Raw genomic sequence first — 11,471 nt, forward strand, 5'->3', positions numbered from 1 at the left:
AGAACAAGCCCCCAGTTGTTGGTCGCATGCCAATTTTAACCATATACTAGACCACAAGTTTATAGTCACTCTATAATGCATTCTGCTGCCGGTGGCCCTAGACACTGTTGGGGAAATTATATTTCTTTAGTAATTAAATTACGATACGAATTATAAGTTACGTAGGTACTTGTCCAATAATCGACTACCAGAATTTAAATTAAAGAATGTGATGTATACCTAGGTAACATATCGATCGATTCTAAAACAGAAACTTAACCTAGGTACAAATAATATCACAATATCAAATAGTGAAATGTGAAAATTTGAAGAAAATTTCCTATAGGTATATCCCGTAAAACCCCCAAAATAAAACGTACGTTTGAGGTGTTCTCTTAAAACCCAAATGTTTAATACCCGTATCCCGTATGCGTAGAAAATGTATGTTTCACATTTAACGAAAACTAAAACTATCGTGACGGAACGGAATTACGAAGAACGTATAAGACAAAAATAATCGTCACCAAGTGGTAGGTATAAATAATCTGCTATGTACTTACAAATCATATTAAATAACATTAATCATTATGTATTTTCTTATTTTATTAGGTAGGTATAAAAACCTACCTTCCTACTTATAAAAGCATTGCCTAATCATTGATTTCAAATTTTAAAAACTATAACAATAAATTAACAGTTGTAGGCAAAGTATTATAATTTAAGGTATTTTTCATAATATCTTAATTTTTGTACACCTATAACAACTGGATTTTAAAAACTACTCTACGCCTAGCGAGTATATAAGTTTGTCTGACAATAAATATTTACATTAAGTCTACGTCTACCGTCCTAATCATAGAATATGTATATATGGTCCTAACCGATGGATGGTGGATATTTTTACATTATCTGCAAAAAAACATTTATTTGTTTCTATGCGGTAAATTGAATTCAAATTTACAATATAGATAACGGTTTTTTTACTTGGTAACCATTTATTTATTACTTGGTTTATTAACAAATTCTAATTGATATAAAATAGTTATTAAATAAAAATAGTTTTATTGATCCCAATACTTAAAAATAATGTTCCAAATAAAATAATAAAAAGAATTTAAGAAATACCTATTAATTAATAATATGTATTACCTAAATAACAAAATAACTAAATAAATTCGTGTTTTTTTTTAAATATTTTCACGCCTCCTCTCTCACGAAATTGTGTCACTTCTCCTTAGAGTAGCATAGGAGGTTATGAACACTTGAAATTGTGCATGTTAAAAAATCAGCCATATCCTCCTCCCCCCCCCCCTCCTTGACAAAATCATTTGACTCATTTAGCTACTTTTTGAATTAAGAACGTTACATTGAACATACAAAACTGTACCTATACCTAGTTATCAAACTATTAACCCATCAATAATATTATATTTTTTATTGTGTACACTAATCGAATGGTAAATACAATATAACGTTAAGTTATAAATAGGACGTGGATTTAAATGCCTTAAAATATTTGACTTCAACCCATATAATTGTTCTAATTTCATTTTTCGATTCGTTGATAATATATGAAACGAATTCTTTGCTTGGAAAGCAATGTCATAGAAAATTCAGAAAATGCAGTTTATATTTAAATCCGTGGCCTAATTATAAATAATAATTTCTGATGCATTGATGCTGAAGAGTGAGGGGGGTGGACAATCAGCCGTACCAAAATCTAACATCTTAAACAGTTAATATAAACAATTTTTCACACACGCGTCATGGTATGAAAATAAAAAATATTTATAATTCATATTTATACCGATTTTCTACCGATTTATGCCGATCTTTTATATTAATAATAATTATAAATATATAGCAATAACAAATCATTTTTGAATAGCGGCCCACCGGGAAAGTTCCAAGATCCCGCCGGCTCAGTCCGTCCCTGGTTCATATTGTAACCAAAAAATCTATTATAAAGACAGTTACTTTTTACCGATATTATAAGTTAAAATTTGGACGAAATAACATATTAAAACCAAGAATAACGTTTATAGTTATTTTGTTGTAATTTAAAAATAGTAGGTATTCGCGGATTTATGAAACTTTTAGAGTATATTATTATAATTTATATACACGATGACCTTTTCAAATGTAATTTTTTGGGCAAAAATGACTTTAAACTACTATATTGTTATAGGTACTAATGCCTAATAGTAAAATAAATTACTTTAATCTCAATATTATTTATTAGTTAACGATGTCTTTGCTCAGAATCGTTTTTCGTTTGTTCGTTTTGTATTTTAATCATTTATCCATGGATATATTATTATTACTAATAATTATAGTAAGTGTGTTTGTTCTATTTCATTAATTTATTTAATACTATACCAATAAATTATATATTAAATAAAAATTTTTGAAACATTGTGTTCGAAAAAATTAAAATAAATGTGATTTTAATTAGATTCTTGTAATGTAACCTACCTATATGTAAAAAATAAATAAATTTAATAATAACTGTTGAACTTTTAGGAACATAAAAGGTAACACATTCGTGTATGTAGTATTACACTATTTATATAGTATATGAGTAGATACATTATTCATAAGTGCGCACACGTCAGGATAGGCTGCAGTTGACCATTCCGTGAATATTACTTTTATGTGTACTTGGTTATACGTCCCTAATCCCTATGATATAGAATATAGATATTAGGTGAACAATAGAAGTTAAGTATGTGATACTAAATTAATAGTAACCTATAACTTATAATAACGTTGTATTTGGAAAAAAAAATTACCAGTTATTAATTAAAATTATATCTTATGACTATTATCAGTTATAAGCTATAACATATATTTCTATAAATTAAACCAGAACATATATATATTAAGTACCTTATATAGGTAAGCTCCTATTAATTATAATTATTCTACAAACAGGGACTAGAAAAACGACGACGGCGTTTGTATCTCGCGTATTTTATACATTTCTAGTCCGGAACTAAAATATGCGCCTACAACACTTGGATAGCACATTTTTCGTGACATTAAATATTTGTTTTAAGTCTTAAAAGTAAATTTAAGCCCCAAAAGAATATAAAAACAAACTTACTTTAATTATCAACTCTTTCGGCGGAATCTGTGACGTGTGTGAACTAAGACACCCATGAGGAAACGCTCCAGATTACAGAACTTAGAATATTGTAATTTATGAAAAATAAAATTATACGAAACGCAGTAAGTTTTTTGCTCATATTTTCTTTGATTATTGAAATTTTAGAATTTTTAATCGACTGTGTCTTCCGCAACGACTTTGAGATTTGCCATAGATAAATAAATGATATAGATATTATACTAGGTACCTACGTCAATATGATGAATCCACGGATATAATATAATGCAACTTTTTATATCAAAGAGTTCCGTGTTAAGGACCAATTTGTTTATTGAAATTTGATATGACAATAAAACCAAAATAGTTTATAATTTTGAATTTGAATTATAATAATATGATATAGGTATAATTTAAATTATTATTTTAGTTTATCTATTTAATTATTGATCAAGGTGGTGGATAGATATCAGAAGCACAAGAATTTTTTTATAAGAGTATATTGTATTCTATGAATTATTAAATAAAAATGTGATTACTGGATTTTAGAGTTAACATAAAGCCATAAACGTATACAGTAAACTCATCAAATACCATAATACCAACTAAGTTTCTAAAACTCTAAGTCTATAATTTTAGATTCTGAGCGGATCGATGACTGTATTAATTTTATAATGATGTGTTCTTTATTTTATTAATATTTATAATATTAATTATTAAAACTTAAATATTAGCAGTATTCTTGTTCCTTTCACAAAATATTTTTTAATTATTTTTAATTTAATTTACATTTATACTTTTGGCGTTTATTCCAAAGTGATCTCTGAATTCAATGATGAATTTAATAGTTACATTCCCGGTTACATTAATTGGATTATAAATTAGAATAAACTACAGTTTCCAGCATCTACTTTATATTTTATTTTATGTTTTTAATTTTTTAAACGCAGTCTGCACCTTGTGTTGGTGATCTTACATGTAATATAATAAAATTGATACTAGTGATGAGTAGGTAAGTACCTTATTGTTTAATCAAATTATTTACACGATTATTAACTAAAAAAATATCTATGAAGTATAAACATCCGCATTTCCATTAACTATAAATTCATAATTGTATGAGCTATACATGTTACATATATTTTTCGAAAAAACTATTTAAAAAAACAAGAATAATTCCTATTTGATGTCACACGGGTTGATCTAGCAACTGACTGCTACGACAACTGTGCAATTTTTTTTAAACATAATTCATTTTGAAAACGTCCAGAAAAGAGTTTGTTTTAAGACTGCCTGTCTTGGTAACAACTAATTTAATTTAAAGTGTATTGTTATATTATATTATAATGAAATTAATAATTATAGTAAAATATATAATTGCAAGACATTTAATACCTATATCTATAGCCATCTATAGGGTATAAACTACACTAAAAAAGCTGTAAGTATGCTAATAAAATATATGGGGTGTATAATGTATTTATGTATATAAAAATATAAAATATAAAGATTAATAACATTATATTGTTTTAAATACTTCGCGCAAACCTAAGGTGATACCCGGCGTATAGTATAACATGCAAAAAGTTGCGTATTAAACTTGGCGTGGTGAAACGAAGACGGTCTCACGTAATTTATACATTGCGCTTTTAGGATTAAACTTATAAATGCTTCTACGTAACCCAGTTAACAGATTGTCCGTGGCAATAAATATTTAATTTAAGCCTAAAAAGTAAATGTAAAATAGTAATAATATGAAAACAAACTTACGCGTAAGCATCGACTCTTCCGGTAAAACCTAGCTAGAGTGCCGCCGTCGCCGAAGAAACTATCTTTATCCATCTTCATCTCGCTCTGAACTGAAACTTGAAAGTATCAAAATATATTATGAAAATAACCTGAATACCTGATCATAACGAAATGTGTGAGTTTGTGTTAAAACTTACATTATAATGTAGGTATACGGCTTATAACTGTCGGTCTATATCGATGGGTTATTACTTATTTGTTCACTGAAATTATTAAAATTGTTTATCGTCGCCGACGAATGTCGACAATTGACGATTGCCATAGATATTATAAAATGTATTATTTACTATGATAAATCCATAGAACTTTATATTATACTGAGTATCTATACAGTCTATTAATAAATATTAAATCGTATGTACTTTTACAGAAAGTACTTTGTGATCAGAATGTACCTATTCTGGTTATCTATTTCAGTTATAGTTCGCATGCCAAATTTAACTATGCGCAACTGGTCGGCAAGTTTATAGACATTTTATTATTCGAATGCATTATCCCACCAGTTCCTCTAGACACAGTGTTTGAGAAGTTATATTTTTTTGGTACCTAATTAAATTACAATATGAATTATTATAAGTTACCTATGTAGTTACTTGTCCAAAACTCGACTACCGGGATTTAAATAAAAAAATGTGATTTATAGGTAATCTATTGATCTATTATAAAATAGAAATTTAACCTACCAATAATATCACGTTTTAACAAAATCGATTTTAGTTTTTGGTGTAACTTTAAGTCAAATAATCGTAGATAGCTCCCACATAGCATGCAAATATTAAATAAACATAAAATCAAAGTAGGCAAGTCAATGTTTAACCCTGAATAAGTATTGCCAACCAATTGGATATCAACTAAATTAATGTTAATTTAACACACTATAAATATGAAATGACACGGAACTCAATATGAAATAAGTATATATACTTAAAGGTTTAAAAAACCTTTAATCGTCAAGGTCCGTTAAGTACTCTTTAAACATTCCTTAATATTGTTTAATATTGAATAGATATTATTTTAACACCAATCAACCGTTCATATAACTTTTTTCACTTCTGATAAATGTTTGTCAAATATTGAGCAGATCGTCGGTTTTTAACTAAAATATTCTAAAAAATAATTATATAGGTATATTTACAGCAATTTTTATACAATTAATTAATATAATATTTAGTAATTAAAATGTAAACTTAATAATTGCATAAAATTTATCTTTATTATTTCAAAAATATTCAAAATATTTAATGTATTACATATTCAACATATATTGTTAGGCCCTATAACAATATAATAATAGTATATATATAGTTGAAATATGATATAACTACAAGGCAAACCTAGCCTAGCTATATTATATTGTACATAATAATTACAAAATTAAATGATAATCATATTTAATGAAACATTTCTTTTTTTTTTTTTATGTTGAATGGTGCTTGAATGAGATAATACTTAATGTATTTTTCAATTTCATCGGTCGATGATTCATTATTCAATCGTTTAATTGATTTAACAGCATCTGGACAATAAAACAAATAACAATAATAATTATAAAAACAAAATTAATAATTGCATTTTAATGGTAGAAGGCATATTATTATAATATATTAAACACATATTCATATTCCATCCATTAAACTCATATAGACTGGCATATATTACATTTATATGTATAATTATTATTTTAGATAATATAATATATCAAATATATAGGATTAAATTGCTTGAATCAAAGAAAATGTTTTAAATCATAATTATAGCATTATTAAAATAGTTGTTTTGGAATTAAACATTTTGTATGTGAATATTAGTAATTATTAACTTCCATAAATAACTTATTGACTAAAATATATAATAAAAGTTATTAATTTAAAAAGGTAGCTGTTATATAAGACTTTAAGAGTATAACAAATTGTCAGTTATATTATATACAACCAGCTATTCATAATATTATAATATAATAGATAAAGAGAAGTAATAGAAGAATTTATGACTGCATATTACGTAAAAATAAATAATATATTTACAACATATATAACTTACTGAATATAACTTTTGAAATTGATAGATTTGCAAAACATTTTTTTTTTTATTTGCTCTGCCATTAAAAGAATATAAGGCTAAGATGTTGTCAGTGAACAAATATCCCATGATTCTTTTGACCATGACTTTGATACTTTTTCCGCCAAGTCCAGCTAACTGTTTAGTCTAAAATGTAATAAAAAAAAAAAAAATAAAGTTTAATGTCATAAAATATTAAACCTTTCATATAGTACTATAAGTATGTATATTATTATAATATAGTAATTATATCTATAGTAAAAATATATTTACATGTTACCTAAGTTAAGGACCTACTAAAGTAATGTAGAATAGGAATAATAAGATATTAATAACCATTTAATAATTTGAATTTGATAAAAAATATATAGATTTAATGTAATATGTATTTAATGTTAATAAGTCAAATCATTTTATTCTTTAGTAAAAACTTTTAATTTTAACCTTTAAAATCATTCAATAAATAAAAGCTATACATATTTCTGTAACACAGAAGTCAACTAACGCAAGTCCATTTTTTCAAATATTGAGTCAGTTCTATTGTTGGAATATCCTTTTTTGTGATCTGTTTAATTGTATTTTAACGTAAGTCCAATGAACAATAAATTTATAGATAGTAAGAAGTATACTAACTTAAGTCCTAAACTATGATAGAAGTATAGGAACGTATGTCTAGAGTGATACATAAGAAAAGTAAAGCGAAATTTTTTTTTTTTGAAATATACAATTGTAAGTGCATTGCAATACAAACATTTTTGTATTGTCTCTCCAGTAAAAATGTCATTTTTGTGACTTGCGTTACATGACTTCTGTGGTAAAGATTTATTTAACGAGTATTTAATTACATAAAAATGATTTATCATAATTAAAACTAGGCATGAATGCATAATGAAAATATGTTTAACAATATAGGTATATAGTTGTTATACGTTTTGTAAACATTAAAATACATTTGTAATCGATTTAGTCTAAATAATTGAACTTGAAACATTGTTTCAAAAACCATAATTTAAGAAAAAAATTGTCTATATTTTATGAAGTCTAATTCTAAATGAAATTACTTACCAATGATGCATGGTATTTCTTATCTGTTCTTCTATATTGTCTAATGTATCTTCTTCATCAATTGGTAATAAGCAGTCCAAATTAGAATATTCTAATGTAAGATCATTAGATTCTTCAACATTATAATTGTGTGAAATCTGCCTTTCGACAACCAATGTCAATTTTTCATTGATGTTTCTAATGCTGTGTTTCAATACTAAAAGATTGTATAAAATGAGTTCCTTAAATTGATCTTCTGAAATTATATATTATACATCATAATTAAAACATTTAAAAATAAAACATTAGAAGGTTACTATTTTTACATACCTGAAGAATTTTTTTATTTATTTGGTTTTGGAGGCGTTTTTTGTTTATTTTCTAATACTGCAACATAATATAAGAAAATACAATAAGTAACATAATCCTAGTAAATTGTAATCATTGAACAGTTATAATTTATTATATTATATTTTTAAACTAACAAGTAGTCAACAGTTGGCTTAAGTTATCTGGTCTAAATAATTGCTTGGATACCGCAGATCTCGCCGCAGATGCTTGTGCTATATTAGAAATACAAATTAATATGTAATGCTTTTCTTGTTATATAGGTATAGTACAATTTTGAAAAACACTATGAATAATTTTACCATATGTTTTTAATGGTAAATACTTCTGAACAGTAGTAGGAGATATTTCTTGTGAAAGAGCTATAAAAACAAAAATTAGTGTAAAACGTTTGTAAGACTATATATCAGCGTATTATATACTATCCTTAAAATCATATTATTTATATATACTAACAATGGTATTTAGTCATCTTAATAAGAGGTGCTGATTTAATTTTTTTCTCTGTGTTTTGAGTGTAATTTAAAATATTTTTAATTTTTTATATGATAGAAAAATTGCATTTTAATAGAACTAATTATTAGGTATAATACGTGATTGAAAAGTTTCAGGAGATGGATATACTTTTCTAGGAGATTCAGATAAATTTCTTTTTTTGTTTTTTTCTGCTCTTGCCAAATTATTAGGAGAAAGTACAAAATGTTTATTTCTTCTATAAGGTGACACATTTTTCACCATGCAGAAATTATCATCAACTGTAAACAGAAATATAATTAAATTTTTTTTTTGTGAAACAGTTTGGACAACTTTAATGAAATTATTCAAGTAACTAATAATCTACAAGTATATTACATAATTCCCCCAAAAACATGATTAGAATGAATGTATGGATAGTATGATATATATAATATATTATAGGTAGGTACATACTAGATTCAAAAACTGGAGTTTTTGATGGTGATTTGACGAATGTTCGTATATTTTTTGATGGAGTAATGAGCATATCATAAACACAAGCTGTAAAAAAATATGAGTCATTAGAAACGAATATAGAGAACATAAAATTAAATATACTATATTAATAAATCATTGAAAACTTTTCTTTTTTTTTCTTTTTTTCATTATATATATATATTTTTTTTTTTTATTTAAAATATAATTACAATCTATACATCAATTTGGTACAATAAGTAATTTAGATAAAGTATTTACATAACGAGAATAACAGATGGGGGAGTGCACTCAGTAGTGCCACCCCACAGATTAAATTAGAAGGTCTCTAGGCCAGGAGCGTTTTAAACGTCTCTGGGGGTTATCAGGGATTGTTAGAGAAGATATGCGTTTTATTAATGGATTGTAGTGTTGGATTAACTTGGAATGAAAGGAGACGTAGTGAGACTTTGTTAATTGAGAGAGCGATGGAATATTTAGATCTTTGTGGAGATTGTTATTTGTGATAAACCATGGAGCAGAGACAATTTGCCTCAGACAGATAGACTGGAATGCCTGGATTGTTCTCGTGTTGGAGGGTTTGGCAGAGCCCCAAATCTGGATGCCATAGGACCAAACAGGTCTGATGATGGTTTTGTATATTAATAGTTTATTTTTTTAATGATGTCCTGGATCTAAGAAGTGGGCGGAGTAAATGGAGTCTGGAGTTGACTGTTTTTCTTTTTCTTTTAAGGTGTTGGGCCCATGTGAGGCGCCTGTCAAAGATCAAATCTAGGTATCTTATTGTCAGGGTGATTGGGATTTGGTTATTATTAAACGATACAGAGGGGCAGTCCCCTGGTCTAAGAGAGAAAGTGATAAAGGATGATTTAGCTTCATTAATTTTGATCTTCCAGCGGTTTGACCATAGTTGAATCGAGTTGAGATGATTTTGTAGCCGGAGAGATACTACCTGGGGGTCATGGTTTGAAGCCAGGATTATCGTGTCGTCAGCATATGTACCCAGTGATGTATGAGGAGAGGTCGGAGTGTCGTAGGCGAATATAGAGTATAAGAAGGGAGCTATGTTACTTCCTTGAGGGACTCCAGCTAGTATTTGGAAGTTTGATGAGTAGCTGTTGTTAACGCGGACACAGAAGGTGCGATTTTCTAGGTATGATTTTAAGAGAAGGTAGTAGGGGGCAGGGAGGAATTTTTTGAGTTTGAAGAGAAGTCCTTAACTTACATTTCTCAGACAGAGAATTAATGTTATTTGTACTGGAATTATTATCATCTACAATAAAGATTTTTATCAATTTTGAAGTACAATAAATTTTAGGTAGGTATAGTTATTATTACCCTATTGTTTCTCTCCCTATCGCACATATTATACTTATTATGTCTACGATATAGATTGTATATATTCTTCTAAAAATAAAAAAAAAAAAAAAAAAAAGGTATAGTTATCATAATTATATATATTTACTTACCAGAATCATAAGCTGGTAATTCATAATTATTGTCATCGCTATCAGTTTCAATGTCTACAAAAATAAAATAAAAATAATACACATCTTATAAACATAAGTTAATAATTGTATAAATACTATTAATAATAAAATATATTTTTCCAATATTAGTTAAATTATTAAAGAAGGTATACTATACATAATATAATCATCTTACCTGATTTGTCAGCGCCATATCCCGTTTTTTTGTCATTCCTGCAATTATTACCAGATTTTGATTTTTTTCCATTATTTGTATTTTTTATTTTAGAATAATTGTCATCTTCAGTAGATGATAAATCCGAAGTGATCAATTCTTTTTTGCATTTCGTTCGAGCAACAAGAAACGATTCTAAAATGTATATCAAAATAATTATAGGTTATATTATTATACAATTTAGTTATTATTTTGTAAAAAAAATATAAGCTTACCAATATTTGTAGACAATGCCTAGCTTTGAACCACTGGAACTCTCTAGTATTTGGTATACATTGGTTTTTAATAAAACGTTTCACATGGGTCTTAGGCCAAGCACAGGTATCATCTTTAAACCATGTGCTAGGTACTACCTCTACTCCATTATCTTTAAAGAAGTGAATAACCGACCACGTCATATTGAATATTGTAAACAAAAGTAAATGTCATCAAACGATTATATTAAAATTAAATGCATTGAATTCCAAATTAC

General features: G+C 26.8%; 1 protein-coding gene across 1 annotated transcript; it reads right to left on the reverse strand.

Moving 5' to 3' along the window:
- Positions 1 to 6,162: 6,162 nt before the first annotated feature.
- On the reverse strand, positions 6,163 to 11,397 carry LOC132953032 (uncharacterized). Its single transcript, XM_061025581.1, has 11 exons — positions 11,292 to 11,397; positions 10,961 to 11,134; positions 10,765 to 10,818; positions 9,275 to 9,361; positions 8,938 to 9,099; positions 8,647 to 8,706; positions 8,482 to 8,559; positions 8,327 to 8,383; positions 8,018 to 8,252; positions 6,935 to 7,099; positions 6,163 to 6,410 (listed from the first exon to the last, which is right to left on the reverse strand). Exons 1-8 carry the CDS (start codon positions 11,395 to 11,397, stop codon positions 8,340 to 8,342), a joined length of 765 nt encoding a protein of 254 aa, XP_060881564.1. The 3' UTR covers positions 6,163 to 6,410; positions 6,935 to 7,099; positions 8,018 to 8,252; positions 8,327 to 8,339.
- Between the last annotated feature and the right edge of the window lie 74 nt (positions 11,398 to 11,471).

Source organism: Metopolophium dirhodum, chromosome 9 (genome assembly GCF_019925205.1).
Source record: "Metopolophium dirhodum isolate CAU chromosome 9, ASM1992520v1, whole genome shotgun sequence".
NCBI classification, from domain to species: domain Eukaryota; kingdom Metazoa; phylum Arthropoda; class Insecta; order Hemiptera; family Aphididae; genus Metopolophium; species Metopolophium dirhodum.